Genomic DNA, 23445 nt, shown 5'->3' with positions numbered 1-23445 from the left:
AATAATTTAGAAAGAGTTTCCTGAGTATTTATTATTGATTTCCAAACTCACAGAATCAAACTGGTAGGCTGTTATAAAATGACACGGAACAACTTCCCTCATACTTGACATAATCTTAAGGGAAGAAAGAGCTGTGAGAATGTCTATGTGAATAAATGTCACAGAAAGCAGGCTTCTTTATGGTTTGGGGTTGGAGGAAGGGACAGGAAGTGAAAAGCCACATACTTTTCTGTACCTATCAGATTTGAGAAATTACTAGGTTCATACAGAGTTCTGGTGCAGTAGGGAAACCTGTTCTGCTGATTACCATGCATAAAGGTGATGAACATGCAGAGACTGCTAAAAGATAATGTTGGGCTTACAAGAAAATTTTTAACATTCTCTCTCTCTCATCCTTCAGAAGTTAGGGCTGGGAAGGAGAAGGAAAGAGAAGTATTTTTGTTAAACAGAAATACTTTCCATGTTCACATGCATGGTCACTATGCTTGTCACTTTACCAACGAAAACAGAACAGATATTACAACACCTGACACTCTGGGGGCTTAGAATCAAAAGAAAACAAAAGTCTTCTGGGACAGATGAGGCAACCTTATTAATAATGGCCCGGGTAAGTGAAGAATCTAAAAGAAGAGCTTTAATTGCACAGTCTTATTTTATGAGGCTATACCACTTAATCACCCCAAGTGAGATTTAGTCTCAACCTCTCTGACTAGTTTCCTCTTGATAGCTGAAGTATCTGAGGCTTTGGACAGGGTACAGGATTTATCCAGGGTCACACTGGTTAAGAACAGTGCTAAAAATGGACACCCTTATCACAAAGGGATCTTGCTTATCTCTCAAGCCTCATCACTTTCTTCCTGCATGGCAGTAACAACTGTCACTTTACCCATATTTTGTCTTCTTCAAAAAAATGAGTTTGGGATTTTCCCTCCTTCTCTCCGTGAACAAGTGCTAAATGATAAAGGATTACACCAGAATACCTCTGTCTGCACAAACATACTCTCAAAACTGAAACAAAGGAGAGCTGTGACCAGTAAGTAACACGATGGGTCAAAATGTCATCTATTTTCAGAAATTTGAGGGCTCACACAAACCCAAGACATTTTGCAAAATGACTCTTTCATATGTTAAAAAAAATTCTAATATAAGCTTTCAAAAGGCATTTTATCTGTATATTTAGGGCTCCTCAGCATGCAAGTAATTAAGATTTCATATTTAACATCTCTCTTTCCACCTTGCTTGTTTCTTACTGGGGAGAAAGCAGAAGAAGATTCAACTCGGTCAGTGATTCTCTAAAAACATTTGTCTAATCTGTGGCCCCTTGCTTCCTCCCCAAAGTAACACAGTAGCCACTGGGGCACAGAGAAAGAACCAAAAAAGCCACCCTGTGGAAGAGCTTTTCTTTTCCACAAAATAGCATGGACCAGGCCATGTGCAGAGGTAACTACTTCATGGCACTTTCCTAAACCACTATTCATGTTGTTTTTAAGTAAAGAGTAAACACAGCTTTACAATTGACAAGGAAACAAATGCCAAGAGGTCAGAGCTGAGTTTAAAGTTCAGATACTTTAAAATGGGTGGTGGGGTGGCTTTCTAAATTGGAGCAAATGGATTCGCTTCCTTTGAACTATGCTGGTTCTTTTTCCCAGTTGTTCCCTTTGTGGCAGGATTTCAATCACTGAGTTAAACACAAGAAGCAACACTGATTTCCAAGTTTGCAAAAATATTTTTTTCTTTATGAAACAGACTTGTTGGTCTTCAATCCTTCTGTGAAGTTGCAGCAAGTGTTAACTCTAAGGTGAGACTCAAGTGACTTTCTTAAGGTCACATAGTCAGTAAGAGATGAGCAAATAACCCCAGAAGTGCTCCCACAGGTCTACACTTCTAACCACTATACCACACAAGCTCACAGTCTGATTCATTTTAAGAACTGAGTAGACCTTATGATTTCAAAGGCCTACTTGTAACATGCTCTTCAAATAATTTTTGAAATCTCTCATTACAAAATAAAATATGCTTATGAAACCTGACAATTCTATTGTTTCTAATTCATCCTTTCTTTGTGACAGCCAAGAAGCACCTTCCAACATCATTAACTAATGAAGACTTTAGAAGAAAGCTAAGAAGTGCCTCTAAGCAAGCAAATCCTGGCAGACATAGCTGAATCAACTGATTTAACATATCTCTACCCAGCACGCTAACAATCGCACTAGAATTAAGGACGGTGGTTCTCAATTCTGTCTGCACAAATTATAATCACTTGGGGAACTTAAAAAATACATATATTTCCAGGCCCCACCTCAGCCCAATGAATCAAAATCTTTGAATCAGGTATTAGTATTTTTTAAAGGCTCCCTATGTGATTCTAATGTATAACCATAAGTGTTGAGAACCACTGTTAAATTTTTGAATTGAATAAACTGTGCAATTCTGATCATTTGTTATACTTGTTAACTACACTGTTAGTGTATACTGAATAGCAAAGGAAATGAGATCTTTACATAAATACCTACTTGACAAAGCAGAAGATAATACGATCCAAAAGAAAGGTCTCCTCTATAGGAAATTGATACAAGGAGGATATTATTTCTATCTCTGGGGGGTTAAAGAAGGCTTCTAAGGAGTAGCAACATTTGAACTGGGCCTTGAAGACTAGGACAGACAAATACAAAAAGGAAAGGCATTCTAAGCACAGTTCACAGTGCTAACAAAGATGCTTGCAGGGGGCAACAGTGGACACAATGTAAAGACACAAAAGAGAAATACATTGGATAGGCAGGCTGCCGACTGTTTAGGAGGGCCTTGTATTTTGAGCAAAATTACATGGTGGGAACTGGGGTGTCACTAGGTTTCTGAACAAAGACCTGCTCTGATCAGAATTAAGCTTTAGTGAGATTATTCTTTTTTTTTTTTTGTGAGGAAGATCAGCCCTGAGCTAACATCCATGCTAATCCTCCTCTTTTTGCTGAGGAAGACTGGCCCTGGGCTAACATCTGAGCCCATCTTCCTCCACTTTATATGGGACGCCGCCACAGCATGGCGTGACAAGTGGTGCCTTGGTGCGCGCCGGGGATCCGAACCTGGGCTGCCAGCAGAGCACGCGCACTTAACCGTTACGCCATGGGGCCGGCCCCAGTGAGATTATTCTTATAGCTACAGGAAAGATGGACTAGCTAAGGGAAGAGATACATGGCAAGGAGACCTGTTTAGGAAGGCTATAATTGCAGCAATTGAGGCAAGTAATGAAAGCCTGATGTGGGTTAGTAGCAGTGGAAAAGGAGAAAAACAATTGGATGAGAGAAGTTACAAAGGCAGGACTTTAATTTAGATACAGAGGAAAAGGAGAAGAGAAGTACCAAAGACAAGTCAGATTTTAATTCTGGGTAATTAGGGAAATGGAAATGCCACCAAAAGAAGTAGGGGACATTTGAAGGGGAAGATGAACTCAATCTCAGATCTTAGAGTTTGAAATGCCTGAAGGATATTCAAATAGAGATAGCCAGCAAAAAAACAAATAAATACATAATTTTTTTTTTTTTTTTTTGGTCTGCAACCCAGGAGAGATGTCAGGGCTGAAGATACAACTTTGGGGGAAGGGACATAAATATTTGATTGGGATGACCAATTTTCTTCCTAAGATAACTCCATTATCCTTTACCAATTATACTTGTCCTGATTTCTTGACTTAATCTCTCCCCAGCACTCTTCTGAATCACTTGCATCCTTGTCTTAGCTTTCCTATTCATCAAAACTACAACCTGAGATCAATGCTACTTTCTCCACACCTACAACAGAATGGCTGCAAACTACTGGGGGTAGGGGAGCGGGAGGAAGAAGGGAACTTTGAAGATCCATACCACTACAAATCCATGATCTCTGGCCTCATCTGGGCACTTGTCAATTTTCTCTGGCCCTTGGTTAGCTCCTTTTCCGGATCCTTTCAATGACTGCTCTGTTACCACTATTTTCACTCTCTACCCAATGATCATCTCTTTAGTTTTAGAACACAACCTTATATCCTACTTCAATGAAAAATGAAGTTGTCAGGCATGACTTAAAAATCCCTCCCTTCTACTTACAAATTTATCTATAACCACATTATTGTTTACTTATTTTCTTCCTGTCTCAGAAGATGTAGCATTTCTTTCCTGTTCAAGCTATTCCTGCCTCTGACCATGATCCCATTTCTTTGTGCCTCCTCTAGGACCCTGTTCCATCATGTATATCTACCCCACCCCCCCAGTTTCAGATTATTTTTCTTTACTGGCTCCTTCTCCCTACCCTACAAACATGCTGAAGTCTCTTTTAGCCAAAACAAATTGTTACTGTTCAATCTCCTCCTACCCTTATCATCAAGTTTCTCAAAAGAGAAACCTACATTTGCTGACTCCACTTCCTCATGTTAACATGGCATACGGGGATTCATATATTTCTTCAAATTATATAAAAAGTTTTTTTCCCCAAATGCGTATTTTTCTTCCCTTGGGGAAAGAATACATATTTTTATTCCTATTTTCAATGTATAACCATATATTTCAATGTATCACCTTAGCTGCAGAGAATTAGTTAGTAGCATTTACTTTTATAGTTTTGGGAAATTTGGAGCATGTGAAAGTTGCAGAAGTCTTAGTGTTTCAGATGAGCAGCATTTTTCTCTGCCCTGGAACCACAGGAATACCAGTTGTAACCCGGCAGTTGCTTTATTCGTACTAAACATTTTTGCAGTTCAGCTGATTTGTCACTCACTGCAATTAAAAACCTCCATGTGATGAACAGCATCATAATATGGCGCCTGAAAAATTCACTGGAAAGAAAATCAGTAAATAAATGAAACTGAAATAGTGCAGCCAATTCCATTACTATAATGTGATTTCACCTCCACAGACACTGCAGTGTTCAACAGGGGCTGTTTCCCACATACTTTTGCTCCACTGAAATTTTCAGTATTAAGCCTTGTGTATTTTGACATGCCCCGTCCTTTAAGTCAGAGTATACCTGAGTTGTACTAAAATGACAAAGAGCCACCTTTCAAACTCCTCATTCAAAATGGATAGTGGGACAACATAAACAGCAACTACATAATACCAAGCCTCACTGTAGTCTTTGGCCTTTATAATCTGCTCTAAAGCTTGTAAAAATATTTTAAAAAGGAGTAAAACGGAAGCATTTGAATTTTGCCTCCAAGAACCCTATGACTTGACTGTTAACTAGAACTATCAGAATGAGAAAAGTCAGAGGCAGGAAGAATATTAAAAAGGTGTTAAGTCTCTACAATACATAATGTAAACGGAAGTGTTCAAAGACAACAGAGAAAAAACACACTAGGCGATTAGCATCTTGAATTTAATAAGCACTCAATATATCTGGGAATTTTTTTCTGCCTATAACTTCCATTCAAGTTTGCAACACTAGTTAATAAAATACATTCAGTAAACTAGTTAAAGGGAGAGTTTGCCTCTAGAGTGAAATTTTCCATTAGGACATTAATAATATTTGATAAATACTTCCAATTCAGGGAACAAATATCAACATGTAAAACATTTAAAGAATTCTCCAGAATTGTGTCTGTGATGCACCAGATAAATAAAAAGATTTAGTGCTATATCTACATACTTGGTGATTAACTGTTCTGTAACCAATTTTTCTATTTTATCAGTCCACAGAAGACAAAAGAGTAAGTCCATGAAAGATAAGAGAAAAGCGATATTTGGAATAAAGTTTTTAAATCAAAGAAACATTAAAAAGAATTAAAATGCTAATTTTATAATTATATGAGTTAAAAGAATCTCACATTTACATCTAGCTTTAATTGTTTTTCATTAATTTTATTAAAGATTTTATAAAAATCTATTTGCAAAAAAGCAATGCTAGATTTGGTTAAAAGTAGCAATTCTTTTTAGGTTAAATAGTCACATCCTTATCAGATTATACCCACCCTGGAAAATATGAATCATTACAGAGACACAGGGTCACTGTCCTTCTTTTCATTCATAATAGTAAGCAACTATTTTTTTTCCTGTGCAATGCAATTTTACCAGTGCTACCACTTCTAAGTGGAAGTCCACAACATCCACAATAATTTATCCAAGTTTTTCCCGCCCATTCATTGGATTTATTCTACAAATATTCAGTGAGTGCTTACTAAGTGCCAAATTGAGTGCTTGGCACTAGGGAGACAAAAGTAACCTAGACAAGGCTGGCCCAGTGGCGTAGCGGTTAAGTTCGCGTGCTCCGCTTCGGCAGCCTGGGGTTCGCAGGTTCGGATCCTGGGCGCAGACTGACGCACCGCTTGTCAAGCCATGCTGTGGTGGTGTCCCATATAACGTAGAGGAAGATGGGCACGGATGTTAGCCAGTCTTCCTCAGCAAAAAGAGGAGGATTGGCAACGGATGTTAGCTCAGGGCTAACCTTCCTCAAAAAAAATAAAATAAATAAAACTATCAAAAAAAAAAAAGTAACCTACACAATGTCCTTGGCTGCATGGAGACTGTTTTGGTAAGAAAACAGTTTCAAATTTGCCTCTCTTACTGTAGACATCTTTCCTGGTTTAGTACTGTTTACACATTGTCAAAACACAATTTTTGGATGAATGGAAAGTCTCTTATTCTCATGCAGAAACTTTATAAATATATATATATATTTTTGAAGTACATGTATATGTCCCTAAGACTGATTTGTGGGTCATGAAAGATGAGAAGGCAGGGAATATAAAAATCATGAATATGAAAAAGAAAGTCACCAGAATTAAACACAGTGGCTATATAGGTCAAGCTTAGAAATGCTGCCCTAAATTAATTCTCTTAGGGGGCAGATCACTGACCTATGGTGGAGGGGGTAAGAAACAATCAGAACAAGTAATGAAATCATAATACTAATATGTGTTTTTGGAAGGAGAAATATACAAGGTTTGGTTCATTCACTTTTGTAATTAAGTACAGGAAGCAAAATGTTACCAAATAACACTGACATTCAAGGCAAGGAGAGAGAAACATGTGGGAGAGGGAGGTGGGTGACAAGGGTCAGGGAAGAAAAAGTAATAGGCAAATACGCCTTTGATGACATTCCCAGTTTCTCTATGGGCCCCATCCCGTCAGTTACCCTGTCTTTTTAGTACTTGCAACCCTGCCTGTCTAACATTACCTTCCCCTCTGCTACCAACATGCTCAAGCCTCCACTATCCTGAGAAGTCTTCTGCAGATTTACCACGTCATTTCGGGTGATAATCCCTCCCTCCTCTCCTCTTCTGCCAACCATATGAAAAGAGTGGTCAACATTTGCTATGTCTAGTATCTTCACAACTGTCTACTATAGCAGCCCTTGCAATCTGGTCTCCACTCCTATCATTCTATGGAAACCGCTTTCTTGAAGGTCACCCACAACCACCTAATTGCCAAAACCACAGGCTTTTTTAGTCCTTGTCCTTGTTCAGCAGAGGATAACTACCTGGTTCTCAGAAGGTAGTTACCACCTCTTTCTTGAACCTCAAACCCACTCTGGATTCCTCGACAGTGTTCTGTTGTATACAGACCTTTCTGAGTTACACTGTGCAGTGGGAAGTGCACACATTTTGAAGTCAGATAGGTATGAGTCTGAATCCCAGCTGTGAACTTGACAAAGTGCTTGTCTTTCCAGAGTCTGTTTCTTCCTGTGGGAAGTGGGACACCACCACTGACCTCACTGAATTATGAGGATCAAATGAAATACTGTATGTCAAGAGTCTAGCACGGTGTTTGCACATAGTTGATGTTCAAAAAATGTCCATTTTCCCCCTTCTTCTGCTTTCTCTGTATTTCTCAGGCATGCTCGGCATGGATGCAGCTGTTCCACAGGTTCTATTTCATCTTGAAACTGCATTTAACACTTTCTACCTGTGCCATCTGACTCATCACAACGCTCACTCCAAAATCTAGGTCTCTGATTTTCCTTACCATTCTTCAGCTCCAATTCCACATTTTCAACTACCTACTAGGGAACCACCCAACTGGATAATTTGCCTGAACTTTAAACTGAACAGGAATAGTCTCAGTGTTTGTAGAACAGGTATTAAACCAAATGCATTATCTCTTTCAGTTAGTTCCTCCTACCCACTTCCCTAAAGGCACCAGTATTTTCCCAGTCATCTGTCCTAATATTGCGAAATCATGTGTGACAAGCCCCCACTCATGGCCGAACTCTGTAGACTCTGGAGCTATAATGTCTCATCATCTGTCTCTCCCTTTTCATTTTAATTGTAATTATTTTAGTTCATTGCCTCGGTGCTCTTTGGTTAACTAGGCTGTTACTAGTGGAGGCTTTGAGAAACTCAATTTCATAAATGGTGTGGGCAAGAGCCAGAATGCAAGGGATTAATGAAAAGCACTGCAATCACTGAGAGCAGACTAGCTCAAGAAGTTTGGTAAATGAATGGATGATAGTCTGAGGGTTCAGTGAGGTTATGGACAAAGGATAGGTGTGTTTGGTTTTTCCGTTTTGTTTTTCAAACTTTAAAGATGAATAAGCACTTGTAGGTAGGAGGGAAGGAGTCAACAAAGAGCAAGAAATGATACTTCCTAATTAATCTCATTCATTCACTCATTCACTGCCATATATTTATTGTAAATCTATGACACTCTAGGCACAATGCTAAGTGCTGGGTATATAATAGTGAGTAAAATCAGACAGAACCAGCCCCTAAAATCATCAAGTTGAATGAGGGAGGCAGACATTAATCAAGCAATCATATAATTAAATATAAAAGTGAAAACAGGACAAGTGCTAGGAAAGATAAGTACATGGTGTTATGAAGGCCTGTTTATAAAGATATTTGATCTAGTCAGGGAAGTCGGGAAAAGTTTCTTGAGGAAGAAACACTTCCTCAAGTTCTGAAAGATGAAGGAGAATTAACCAAAGGAAGAGGGGAGGGAAGAACATTCTGGACACAGGGATAACCTGTGTCCTATGGTGAGAGAGAGTATGATAAGTATGAAAGAAAGTCAGAGTGGCAGGAATGGAGAGAATAAGGTAGGGTGGTGTGAGGTGAGGCTGGAGAAGAAGGGGCTGGACCACACGGGGCCACAGAGGCCACAATAAGACGTTTTTCTTTAGGAGTAACTGGAAGCCTGAGAAAGACTGGTGCAAGGTGGAAAACAGGATCAGATCTGACTCCAGATCTCTCCAAGACTGATCTTCCTAAAGCACAGCCTTCATGACGGCACTCTCTGCTCAATACTTAAACGACTTTCAGTGTCCACTGAAACAAGTGTACTTGCCATTAAAGGATCGATCTCGACAACAGACCCAACTTTCCAGCCTCTTTCCAGTTATCTTGTACCCTTCACTACATCTCTTCTTTTTGCTTTTTTTCATGCTATAGGTACTTCCTAGAATGCCCTCATAGTTTCACTTCTATGTCTTTCTTCTTCTTCTTTTTTTTTTTTTTTGGGTGAGGAAAATTAGCCCTGAGCTAACATCTGTTGCCAGTCTTCTTTTTGCTGAGGAAGACAGGCCCTGGGCTACCATCCATGCCCATCTTCCTCTACTTTATATGTGGGATGCCACCACAGCATGGCTTGATAAGTAGTGCGTAGATCCGTGCCTGGGATCCGAACCTGCGAACCTGGGCCGCCAAAGTGGAGCATGTGAACTTAACCACTAGGCCACCAGGCCGGCCCCCTTTCATTTCTATTTCTTGAAACCCTTTCTATCTTTTGGGCCTATCGCAAATCCTCCTTCCGTGAAACCTTTTTCTGGTCTTCCTAGTCAAGATCTTTTGCTTCTTTGAAACTCTGCAACAGTTTGTGCTTCTTTTTTGGCATTTAACACATTCAACTTTCTATTGTAGTTACCTTTGCAAATGTTGATCTCCCTCTTTCCTCACCCTCAAGTAGGCTGTAAAGTCTTTGAGGGCATAGGGCTTTAACCTTTTTATCCCCCATAGGGCCTAAGTCACAGTCTTACCCATAGCAGCTGCTCAATAAATATTTGTTGGCTACTTTTTGAGGCAGATTTCTAAGTATTTGAAAACTTTTCCATTACTGTGTAGATGCCAGCTTCTACAGTGATTTATAGTTATGATGCGACAGCTAAGTGTGGGTCTCATCTCCTTTTCTGGTATCCATGGGCTCTACTTATGTTGGTTTTCGTGGCATGATATTAAAGACATAAAAAAGTCGAAACAAACTCTTTACAAGAAAAATCAGGGCTACAAGTAAGGTACTTATCAATTCTTTAGCTAACAATCAAATGGTACTGTCTCAGAGAATAACCTCAGGTTACTCTACCAGATCTAGCTCAAAGGAGTTTTATCAATGAACACTTGGGATCTTTTCATCAATGAGAGGGAAAAAAAGTAAAAAGGACAACATTATTCTAGAATTACATTAAAAGATTTCCTTAAATGTGATCTGAACAAAGAATCAGAAACTCTCACATAAAGTAACAGCTTTCAAGACGTCCCTATTCAGTAATAAGACTTATTCCCAGAATAAGATGTAAAGAATAAAGTGGAAGGGGGAAAAAAAGGCCCACGGTTGTAGAGAGGATTCTATAAGCAAAACAGCGTTTTAAACATATTTTTACATTAAAAAACATCAACTTACATATTTTATTTTGCTCTTCACCACCTTTAGTATAATGCTGAGGTACTAAAACACTCTGCTGTTTTCTTTTGCATCCAGGGCCAGTTCCTTATCTTTGATGTGGAAAGTAATATAATGTCAGCTAAGTCTGCAGTAGAAAGAGAGTAAAGGAATCTTGGGGGTGTTCCTCCCATTTACTTAAGTGAGTACTCTGTAATCTTTCCACAGAAAGAGTGACTAGCCATATCATTCAATGCATTTCTTTGCTGAGCTTACTGTGTAAGATACCTAACAAAGTATCTTGGTACTTGGTCAGTGTTACCATGGCTCTCTATCAGCAGAATTAAATTATTTCCTATGCTAAATATACTCATCTTCACTGTCTCTTTCGGTAGCCTTTCACATATTGCATTAGTATAGTTTCTTACTTATAACATCTCATAGTTGAATTTGATTTAACCTGGATTTAGTCCAACCCCTCATATTGCCAATGAGAAAAACAAGGTACAACGAGATTAAGAAACTTGTGCAAGGCTACAATGTTAGTGCAAGGGAAAAAAATAGGATATAATCCAGAATAGACTGAATTTAGGGTTTTAAGAGACCCTTTATAGCTAAAGGTGGTCTCTGGGGTAAGGGAATTATATTTAATAAAAATATCATAATATTTAATAAAAATTATTTACATAAATTTAAACTGCATTTAATTTTAGCCTAGGCACAAAGCTGAAGTCTCTAAATTTGAAAAACCAAGAGGCATGTGAGGCTATTACTATCAAAGACTTCTAAGAAAAATAAAGAAAGTAGACAAGAAGAACATACCACAAAGAAGTAATGACATTACAGGCTTTCTATCTGAGAACTATAATCTAAAAAACTGAGATAAAAACTTTGATTATAAAAGACTGGGATAGCCAAATAAAATAAAATGTTTTTCTTATAACAGATGGTTTATGCCCTGATAATGTTTGCATTTAATGCTTTAGGATTACCTATTAATAAGGAAGCAGTGATGCTTTCCATTGATTTTCTAATTCAAAAGAAACAAGTTCTTTGTAGCTCACTTTGTAGTGAAATATTACACACAGGTTTGTTTAAAGGGCTGGGCTGTAGTGACTTTAAAACTTTATATCTAAATCCTGTTTGTGACAGATCTACAGAGCAGCTTTGTTGATGAGTGTTGGAAAAGCTTTTCTTCATAATTGTTGCTATGTAACAATTATCTCAGAATAGTGGCTCCAACTTTTTTTCCAATGCTCTAAGGTTGAAATGGAACCAACCAGTGGTGTCCACACACAGTGATTATCACACTGTCACAGTGCAGAACCCTGAAGCTACGGATAAGAGTGCCCTTAAGCCTCATGCTTCCTAGCCTTCCCTGGTCTATCCTCTCAGTGAGCTTAGTGAGGATGTGAAGATGTTACCAGCAGATATGGAGACTGACTTCTCAAGTCGAGGCTGTGACTGGCAAGGGCCAAGTGCTGCTTGCTACTGCTGTCACCCCTGCCGCTGCTGCTGCTGCTTGGGATGGGGAAGCTGGAGAGCACGTCTTTTTGCTGAGGACCCTTGGTGAGTTTAATAGGTACTGTGGCCTGAGGTTGGGGACTCTCAGCCACTTATGGATAAAAAGACTAACATTAAACATTAAAATTGTCAAAAATATAGAAAATTCTGAGGTAAAAAATTCACTATAGAGGGACCAGACCGCTGGTGTAGTGGTTAAGTTTGCGTGCTCCGCTCCAGTGGCCCAGGGTTTGCGGGTTCGGATCCCAGGCGCGGACCTATGCACTGCTAATCAAGCTATGCTGTGGCAGCATCTCATATACAAAATAGAGGAAGATGGGCACAGATGTTAGCTCAGGGCTAATCTTCCTCAGCAAAAAGAGGAAGATTGGCAACAGAAGTTAGCTCAGGACCAATCTGCTTCACCAACAACAAAAAAAATTGCTGCAGAAAGTAGGCTTTGGTTAAAAATTTAAACAAGCATTATTTTTTCTTTAGAAAATATCTGGATACCCACATAGACCTGCTGGCTGAGGGTAAAGTTACTTCAATTAAAAAATATTATATTTTCCTTATATAAACTCTCAGCAACAAGCATGGGGGGGGGGCTAGAAATAATCTAATTACTGTTTAATCTTCAGTAAACAGGTAAATACTTAAACTTCACAATGACAAAGGCACTGTGATAGTAAACATCATAAGATAAACAAATCCAAAATTTACACAAGCAAAAAAAAAAACAAAAGGAGGAACTTTATGGATACTGAGGAATTCAAAATAAATACCACAAGGTTCAGACATTTAATTTATATGGTCTCACATTTAACATTAGCATCTTATTTGTGGGGGCGGGGCGAATGGCGCTCATAGGTACTCATCTTGCTTATGTGGTAGAAATTCCTAGGACATAAGGAATTGATGTTACAAATCCATGAAGGCCTAAAATCAATTAGAATAGGCATATTTAAGTTTTGGAAAAATTGCAAATATAAGCCTCTAAAAGGACTCCTGGATATGAGGCAAGAAGAGATGACTTTTGAAATTCAATCTATGGAGCCCTCAAAAATTGCCAGTGGAAATTTAAAACAGTGCAACTAATGGAAGCACAAAAGACCCCAAATAGCCAAAGCTGTCTTGAGAAAAAGAACAAAGCTGGAGGTATCACACTCCTTGATTTCAAACTATATTACAAAGCTATAGTAATTAAAACAGTATGGTATTGGCATAAAAACAGACACACAAGTCAAGGGAACAGAATAGAGAGCCCAGAAATAAACCCATTCATATACAGTCAAATAATTTATGACAAAGGAGCCAAGAATATGCAATGGGGAAAGGGCAGTTTCTTTAATAAATGGTGCCGGGGAAAACTGGATGGCCACACCCAAAAGAAGGAAAGTGGACCACCATCTTACACCATACACAAAAATGAACTCAAAATGGATTAAAGACTTGAATGTAAGACCTGAAACCATAAAATTCCTAGAAGAAAACACAGGCTGAAAGCTCTCTGACATTGCTCTTAGTGATTTTTTTCTGGATCTGACTCCAAAGGCCAGGGAAACAAAAGCAAAAATAAACAAATGGAACTACATCAAACTAAAAAGCTTCTGCACAGCCAAGGAAACCATCAACAAAATGAAAAGGCAACTTACTGAATGGGAGAAGATATTTGCAAATCATATATCCGATAAGGGGTTAATATCCAAAATATATAAAGAACTCAGACAACTCAACAAAAAATAAACAAACAATCCAATTAAAAAATGGGCAGAGGATCTGAACAGACATTTTACCAAAGAAGACATACAGATGGCCAACAGGCACATGAAGAGATGTTCAACATCACTAATTATCAAGGAAATGCAAATCAAAACCACAAGGAGCTATCACTTCACACCTGTTAGAATGGCTATTATCAAAAAGACAAGACATAATAAGCATTGGTGAGGATGTGGAGAAAAGAGAACCCCCATACATTGTTGGTGAGAATGTAAATTGGTGCAGCCACTACGGAAAAGAGTATGGAGATGCCTCAGGAAATTAAAAATAGAACTACTGTACAATTCAGCTATTCCACTTCTGACTATTTATCTGAAAAATATGAAAACACTAATTCAGAAAGATATATGCACCCCTGTGTTCACTACAGCATTATTTACAACAGCCAAGATACGGAAACAACCTAAGTGTCCATCTATCGATGAATGGATAAAGAAGATGGCATACACACACACACACACACACACACACACACATACATACACACAATGGAATACTATGCAGCCATAGGAAAGAAGGAAATCTTGCCATCTGTGACAACACAGATGGACCTTGAGGGTATTATGCTAAGTAAAATAAGTCAGATACTGTATTATTTGACTTATATGTGGAATCTAAAAAACAAAACAAATGAACAAACAAAACAAACTCATAGATACAGAGAACAGATTGGTAGTTACCAGAGGGGAAGGGGGCAGGTGAAACGCATGACAGGAGTCAGCTGTATGGTGATGGATGGTAAACAGACTTATGGTCGTGATTGCTCTGTAGTGTATACAGATACCGAATTATTATGTTGTACATCTGAAACTTATATAATGTTATTTATCAGTATACCTCAATTAAAAAAAACACATACAAAAAATAAAACAGTGCAGCTACTGTGGAAAACAGTCTAGCAGTTCCTCTAAAGGTTAAACACAGAGTTCTATATGACCCAGTAATTCCACTCCTAGGTATATACTCAACAGAACTGAAAACGTATGTTCACACAAAAACTTGTACACATATGTTCATAATAGCCAAAACATGGAAACAACCCAAGTGTCCATCAACTGATGAATGGATAAACAAAATGTGGTATATCCATATAATGGAATATTACTCAGCCATAAAAAGGAATGAGGTACTGTTACATGCTATGACATGGATGAACCTTGAAAATATTATGTTAAGTGAAAGAAATAAAACACAAAGGCCACATATTATATGATTCCATTTATATGAAATGTTCAGAGTAGGTAAATCCATAGAAACAGAAAGTAGATTAGTGGTTGCTAGGAGATGGGGAAGGGGAAACTGGGACTAAACTAATAGATACGAGGTTTCCTTTTGGGTGATGGAAATGTTCTGGAATTAGATAGTGGTGATAGTTGCACAATACAGTGAATATACTAAAAACGAATGAATTGTACACTTTAAAATGGTGAATTTTATGTTATATGAGTTGTATCTCAATAAAAAATTCAATTAAATATAAAAAATTTTTCAATGATCTATTATGGTCTCAAATACTCAGAACTAAATTGGCAATGTTAGGAGAAATGCTTTGGAATACACCCGAGAACCAATAAATTCTAAGGAAACATCTCTTCATTTTTCATGGTGTGCTTACAAATTTCTCTAAGGAAATTAGTGATGGGTGGGTTATAAAAATAACCTGCTGAGGCAAAAAGCCTTAGTCACATCTTTCCATTCATGCCTGGTACCCTAGGGAAGTGACTCTCTTCAGTATCTGTCTGTATGATGGTTACCTAAAGTGGCTGCCCATGTCCAGTGATGGCTTTTGTTTAGTGATCATGGTCAAGTTGAGCTTGTTTAAATACCATTTCCCAGGACTTACATGCTACTCCCTAAATGATGGAACTACTCAAAGCTTTTAGGAGGAATAAACTATTGCATGGTCTCTGCCTAGGAAGTGGGCCACAGTTCACTGGAAACAGACAGTTCAGATAAATAAAATGAAAGCAGACATTTTTGGAGATGATCTTGAAAGCTTTCCATTAGAGAACATCAAGGGCATAAAACTAGGAATAGCACGTATCCATGCTAGACTACCACAAGTCACTTTCTACCCTCTATTCTTTCTAAGTAATACAAAGTAAATATTTATCTCCTTCATTAGATAACCAAATCATTCCCATGGAACACAACACATCTCTCTCTCCCTGGCTAACCACTAAGAGACATTTGACTTCTATGCTATAATTACCACAGATCATCATACTACAAAGTAGTGGTCTATGTACAAAGGTTTAAAATTAAACTTGGGTGAAAAAAGTTACATTTTAAATACAAGAAGTCATTGAGGAAACTGATTCCCATTTCTTGCATGTGGGCTGCTCATAAAGGAACTCAGGCCAGTCAATCTGCTTCTCAATAGCCTTCCATATGGCTTCGCTTTGGCTGCCAGCCTTGGTCTGGACCTTTCCCTAGATTTTTCAGCTTTAGGTCAGCATCTGCACCTCTCTTGTGTTACAGGGTCAAGTATAATGACAGAGGTCAAAGAAGACTGGGAAGAGTAAGAGCAAAGCGAAGAGGGAAAGGAGAAAAGGGAGTGAGCTGAGGGAGGTGTCCTACGGCTATAAAATCTTCTCAAAATACCAGTCAAAATCTTCTCAAAGAAACTATTCTGAATACTATGATGATGATGAAAAGTGATTCTTCAGTTTCTGTTTTCCTATACTAAGGGTAAGATGAGAACTATGACGAATATAAAAACAAATATATGATACACTATGAGGAGGCATCATAAAATGCCCTTTAATGTAATTATCGTGTTTTCTAATTTGGTATGTAAACACATCAAAATATATAAATACATTAACAAGCTTTACATAATAGGGTACAGAGGTACTAAAATATTTATAGCAGACTATATATATATTTATACACATTTTTATTAAAAATCATCACTATGGAAACTGCCTAATATCTCATTAGAGGATGTGGGAAAATCAGATTCAACTTTGTATTATTTCAACATACAGTATGTAAGAGTAAAGTCTGATAAAGTTCAACTAAGAGATAAAATTACTAAAACCAAGTGCTTAAGCAATAACATCAATTACTAGGTTACTTTATTCCATTTCTAATCAGTTATTAAAAACCAAAAAAATTGGGTCAATTATCAATATTATAGATGTTCTTCTATGTGTAAGGAGTTCTTGAGAATCTTTGTTAATTATAATGGTTATTAAATAAAAATGAGAGGACTCAAGGACATTAATTCCTTCACTGTTAAATAAATGTACACTGCTTAGGCTCTGCTTTAAAAGATCTTTCTGTGTGCTCTTGGTAACTATTTAGGGTCTGAATACACAGCATAAATATCAATAAATGTTGCAGTCACAGGGGCCATTCAAGTCCTATGGAATTAATGAGAAATCTAAATGAAGTGGGAATGGGTCAGGATGTATTTTTATATATAGATGCACTTCATTGAGTGTGCAAAGATCAAGTGTATCAACTCAATTCGATCAATTTCTTTCTGAGATTTTACGGGTATAAAATTTCCATCAGTATAAACTGAGAAATTACATGTTGTGGTTCAAATTTTTTTAATGTTAATATATCCGTGAAAGTGCAAGGTAAGTTACCAGGAAAAGATGATTTGCTACAGAAACATTTTATTTACTTTTAAGAATACAGACGTGAAAATTCAAGACCCAGCTTTATTTTTTTCTTCTGGATTATCATGTTTTGCTCAAAATGTTGATTTTTTCCTTTAACAAGAGTTACACTTCAGCCAGTATAGCAATATACTAATAAAATTATGTATCTGTATATGTATCCTTTTCTAAGTGGTTCTCATGATGAATTCTGAAAACAGCTTTCATGCATTAAACAAATGCTAGTAATAGCAAAACTTTCCAATATTCATATACAAAGAATATTACCATTGTTCTAATAATAATGTATATTACCTTTTATACTCATTTCAGTGACAACTGCCATTCATAATCTTTTTCCTAACTATAAAGACTTATCAGAAGTTCACTTTTTAACATGAATTCCAGAAATGTCTATAAGGAATGACTAAAAAAATTCCAAAGGAAATTTGAGAGTAGATGCAAAGGTTTTCTGAATCATAGGATAACAATTAAAAAAACAAAAAAAAAAGATAATCCCATGTATGGCTATGTTCAATCTTGCAGCAATAAATTAAAAGGCTGAATGGTGGGATTACTGCTCCACAAATGTGTGTGTGTGTGTGTGTGTGTGTGTGTGTGTTACCTCCTCTGTCTTTATATGTGCATGTCTCTTTGGGTGTCTAAAGTCTCCATATTTTTCACTGTGGTTAAGGCTCTTTATCCAACACTGGCTCTCATGCCTGCTTTTTCTTTCCCCAATGACAAAATGCCTTCTCTAAAAAGTAACTGAACTGTGGAGGAAAGAGGGCTGAGAATATAAATTAAAGTATAATTATACTTTATAGAAGTCAATGGAATTAGTTGTAACATGATGGATATGTATTTTAATTCTATCCCCATCTCATATAGTAATATTTACTCTAAAAGGGTGGTAAAAGGACAAGGCTGAGAATGAAATGTGCTATCCGCTGAGCCACAGATTCCCTGGGCGGCAAAAATATGAACAGCCAAAGGGGACTTTCTGAGAAAAGAGGAAATAAGAACTAAAATAATAGGGAGGCAGAAGACAGAAGTCTTAGAAGCTGATGACCAAAGAATAAGGAGATTCAGCTAGTGAAGATACAGAATGTGCAAACGCAGAATGGAAAGGATCAGTGATAACTTGTAAGAAGGGCCTATGGCACAAGTTAGAATTATGAGAAAATAAGATTTGAAAGGCAAAAACCAAGAAGTACCAGGAGATTTGGTGCCTATAGTGACCAAGGATTTTGAAAGAAGCCAAAAAGGCCCTAACTGGAAAGGATTTTAGTTGTTCAGGGATCAAAAGGACCAAGGATTAGGAGAAAGATGGTATATCTAGCTGTAGGGATTAGGGAATAATGAAAGAGAAGGATTAAAGGCAAATGACAAAAGGAAATAGTGTTTACTGCTACAACCTCAAGATTGATGCACAATGTGAAATATGCAATACACCTAAGATGTGAGCAGTTTGTTTCTTTAATTCAATTAAGTTACTATTTTTATGGGTCACCGACCCTTGAAATAAGCAGTTCCCTACACTACATCCAAAGTTAGGGAAGTCAAATAGCGCCTAAAAGGACTAGCAAAGCTTTCAGTACTTTGTGCCACATGGGTGCCTCTATTAAAATCAAATGCTAGAGGTTTATTCTTGTTTGGAATAATCATATGAAATTTTAATGGTGGACTTTACTATTTCATTTTCTATACTTTTTTTGTTCCTTGCTATATACATTTTGGAGAAGATGTGGCAAGAGTTTGATACAAAAAAAAGCAGGACCTAACATGTACCCTTAGTAAGCAGCTGCTCATTAAGATAATACTTCCAGTTATTGGCTTAGAAAGCAAGATTCTGAGATTACTGCTGGGCTTAGGCCTCTGACTTGTCAACCAAAAAAGTTACTTCCCCTTTAGAATAATGAATTGCAGAAGTGCAGTTAAACAGTTATCTATGAGGGTTTATTAGCAGGCATAGGATATGGTGGGTGAGCAGAGATACTGATATTTTTTTTTGCCAGTGACCAAAATATTTACAAATTTCATAAAATGGAAAGAACTTTCTAAAAAATTAATAAGATCTGTTTCACAAATTACCAATTCAACTGGAACACTGAATAGTAGAAATGACAAAAGATTTGTTCTTATGGTTGATAAAAAATTTATATCAGGGCATTCAAGTAAAGTTATTTTCTGTGTTCTGATTTAATGAATCATGTGAGTTGTATCTGGTTGGGTGACACAGATGCTGGCTCACTGAAGCCTACCCTAATGCCTCCCAGCACAGTCTTCCTTGGGACAGTGAAGCCAGAATAACATGTCAGACTGAAGTAATATCAAAGAAAGAGAATGTAGGGCTGGAGATGCTATAAGGTTGGCTCATAACACATTGTGACCTGTGAGTGTCCAGTAAATATTCAATGTCCTGTGGGCTTCAATGACCTAACAAGCACCAAGTAGCAACAGTAATGCAGTAATGAATGGTCCTCAAAAGAAGACTTTTGCAATTCAAGCTGAAAAACACTACACTTACTAGATGGTTTTAACCGTGTTGACAGATGGCCTTAGAAACCACTAGTGATTTCTTAAAAGGTGAATGAGTATTAAATGTTTTATCTATGCTTGTGTAGTAAGTATCTACTTCAGTTCCTTTAAATCTGTTTGATTTTAAAGATGTACATTAATTTGGAAAATAAAAATTTTCTGATGCTATTAATAATAAAATATATTGAAGAGAAACGAAATAGCATTAGTTATGTTGTTAAAAATACAGATGTAAAATAATGAGGCCCATTCAATGTTAATAAAATGCACTGTTAAAAATGAAATTAAAGGACTATTCTGTATATATCCAGCATGGGGATGTTCTTCTTTTTCAAAAGATAACAAATAATATTTGTGAAGAAAAAGGCCCTCAGAATAAAAGATGGCAAAAAATATAAAGTAGATAATCACAGCTTATCAAAATATGGCATATTACTTTACATGAAAGTTATTTTACCATATAGGAAAGGAAAATAAGGCACAAAATAAAGGTACAACATTTTCTAAGAAAATTTAGAAAATCAATAAACAACTTTGCTTTTTCCTAATCAAAATGCTTCATATTTAGTATTTAGAGTTAAAATCTGAAAGAGTACTTACAATGACAGCAACACCACAGCAATTAAGGTCCACTCTGCAGGTTTGTGTATAATATTTCTATTTGTTAATCTGAAACACAGTAAGATAAAATTTACCAAAGGATTGTTACATTTAAATACATAAACCTTCTATTTTCAGATAAAATCAGATTTATGATACCATGTGTCAAATAGCACTACTTTTTTATTCTTGTTATATTTGATAGGAAAGAGTCAATAGTATAATAATGTGGTTTGCTATTCAATATCTGATAACGACCATCTCAAAAGGAAGTGCTCCAGCCTCACTTTTATATATTTATAACAATACTACTACTAGACAAGATGGGAATATAGGAACAATACAGGAAACCTAAATTGCATGGTTTATTAAAATATACATACACACCTTCCCATAACCATATCCTTTATGTTTCCCCCTAATCAAATGTTTTATTAAAGCTAACAAGGTAAGCAATTTCTGATTTTAATTTTAATTCATCTTTTGCACCTTTCTACGTTGTGCTAGTTCGGCAGCAGGCAGTTAAGGGATGTCACAATACATAATTTACAGAAATGAGAGTTGACTTAATAAATTGTAAGACTGTCTTTATTCAAGAAAACTTAAGTTTTAAAAAATCAGAAGTAAATTCTATCACTTAGCAGTTGATGACAACAAAATACACTGTAGTCATCTTAGTTTCTCAGAAAGCATTTAGAAAGATCACTCTAAACAAAAAATGATACAAGACTATAAGAAAAAAATAGCCAATAACATCTGATAAACAGCTGTTATCCAAAATATACAAAGAATTCTTAAAACTTAACAATAGGAAAACAAAAGCCCAATTAAAAAATGGGGCAAAGACCTCAACAGACACCTCACCAAAGACAAACAAATGGCAAATAAGCATATGAAAAGATGCTCCACATCATATGTCATCAGGGAAATGCAAATTAAAACAACAGTAAGATACTACTACACATCTATTTGAATGTCAAAAATCTTGAACATCAGCAAAACCAAACACGGGCAAGGATGTAGAGCAACAGGAACTCTCATCCACGGCCAGTGGAAATGCAAAATGGTACTGCCAATTTGGAAGACAGTTTGGCAGTTTATTATAAAACTAAAAATACTCTTACCATACAGTCCATAAATCGTGCTCCTTGGTATTTACCTAAAGCAACTGAAAACTTATGCCCACACAAAAACCTTCACACAGATGTTTATAGCAGCTCTGTACATAACTGCCAAAACTTGGAGGCAACCAAGATGTCTTTCAGGAGATAAATGGATAAATGAGCTGTGGTACATCTAGACAATGGAATATTATTCAGTGCTAAACAGAAATGAGCTATCAAGCCACAAAAAGACAGGGAGGTACTTTAAATACACATTACTTAAGTGAATGAAGCCATTCTGAAAAGGCTACATACTGTATGATTCCAACTATATGACATTCTGGAAAAAGTAAAACTATGGAGACAGTAAAAAGATCAATGGTTGCCAGGAGTTGTGGGGCAGGGAGTAGGGGGTAGATGAACAGGTGGAGCACAAAGGATTTTTAGGGCACTGAAAGTACTCTGATACTATAATGATGGATACATGTCATTACACATTTGCCCAAACCCATCGATTGTCACCAAAAGTGAACTCGAACATAAATTATGGACTCTGGGTGATAATGATTTTGTCAATGTAGGTTCATCAATTGTAGCAAATGATGACCCTGGTGGGGGATGCTGATAATGGGGGAAGCTATGCATGTGTGGAGGGCAGGGGTTATATGAGAAATCTCTGTACCTCTCTCTCAGTTTTGCTATGAACTCAAAACTACTCTAAAAAAAAAAATAGAAGTCTTAAAAAAAAACCCAGCCATAAATAAATGGGCAAAGGATAAGTGCAGGCAATTTACAGAAGAGGAAAGTTGAATGCCTAGTAAACATTTGAAAAGGAGCTCAATCTCACTAGTATTCTGGGAAATTAATATAAAAACAATAATTCACTCCGACACACTGGCAAAAATAAAAAATTAACAATAGCAAGGGTTGGTGAGGACATGAAGAAATAGTACTTTTAACACACTGTTGATGTGAGCAACCATAATTTGGCAATATCTAATAAAGCTGAAAACGCATATGAATAGCTCAGCTACTTCACTTCTAGATATAAATCCCAAACAAACTCTATTATTTATGCATAAGAAATGCGTATGAAGATAGTTAACGTGATACTGATTATAATGAAAAAAAATAAATTGCGGCATTTTTATAGAATACTAAATGGCTGTCAAAATGAATGAACTAGACTTACATATTTTGCTCATCATAATCTGAATTAAAGAAGCAAGTATGGTATGACATTTATATAAATAAAAACAGACAATACTCAATATTATTTATGGACACGTGTTTGTAGTAAAAGTATAAAAACAAAGACTGGAAAGATACACATCAAATACACAGTATCGGTTGCTTCTGAGGAGGAAAGGAGAATGAACCGGGAAAGGGAAAAAAGGGAACTTCATGTCTTAGGGATTTTGCATTGGCTATTCCATCTGCCTGAAACTATTTTTCTCAGATAAGTTTCCTTATGTCACCTTTGCATTAAGGCCTAGCTGTATCACCCTATTAAAAAGTGAAACTTCTTTCTACCTCCCGGCCCCAAATTCCTGACTCCCTTACCTTGCTATATATTTTTCTTTTTTTGCCCATACCACTTATCACCTTTTAACATATAATTATTGTTTATTATCTGTTTTTCCTTGCCTGAGGGCAGGAATCTTTGTATTCTTCACCTATTTATTACAAGTGCCCAGAACAAGTGCCTGACAGTCAGTAGGCATTCAATTAATTTTTTCTGAACAAATG

General features: G+C 36.8%; 1 protein-coding gene across 3 annotated transcripts in view; it reads right to left on the bottom strand.

Moving 5' to 3' along the window:
- Positions 1 to 23445, bottom strand: part of RPAP2 (RNA polymerase II associated protein 2) — a 74116-nt gene that overhangs the window by 12925 nt on the left and 37746 nt on the right. For all 3 annotated transcript variants that reach the window (XM_058538518.1, XM_058538517.1, XM_058538516.1), the window contains one exon: positions 20594 to 20662. In XM_058538518.1, the coding sequence (XP_058394501.1) occupies positions 20594 to 20662 (69 nt within the window). The remainder of the gene's footprint in view (positions 1 to 20593; positions 20663 to 23445) is intronic.

The sequence above is a fragment of the Diceros bicornis genome, chromosome 4 (genome assembly GCF_020826845.1).
Source record: "Diceros bicornis minor isolate mBicDic1 chromosome 4, mDicBic1.mat.cur, whole genome shotgun sequence".
Classification (NCBI taxonomy): Eukaryota; Metazoa; Chordata; class Mammalia; order Perissodactyla; family Rhinocerotidae; genus Diceros; species Diceros bicornis.
The sequence above is the reverse complement of the archived record's forward strand: the minus strand, read 5'-3'. Positions and strand labels throughout refer to the sequence as shown.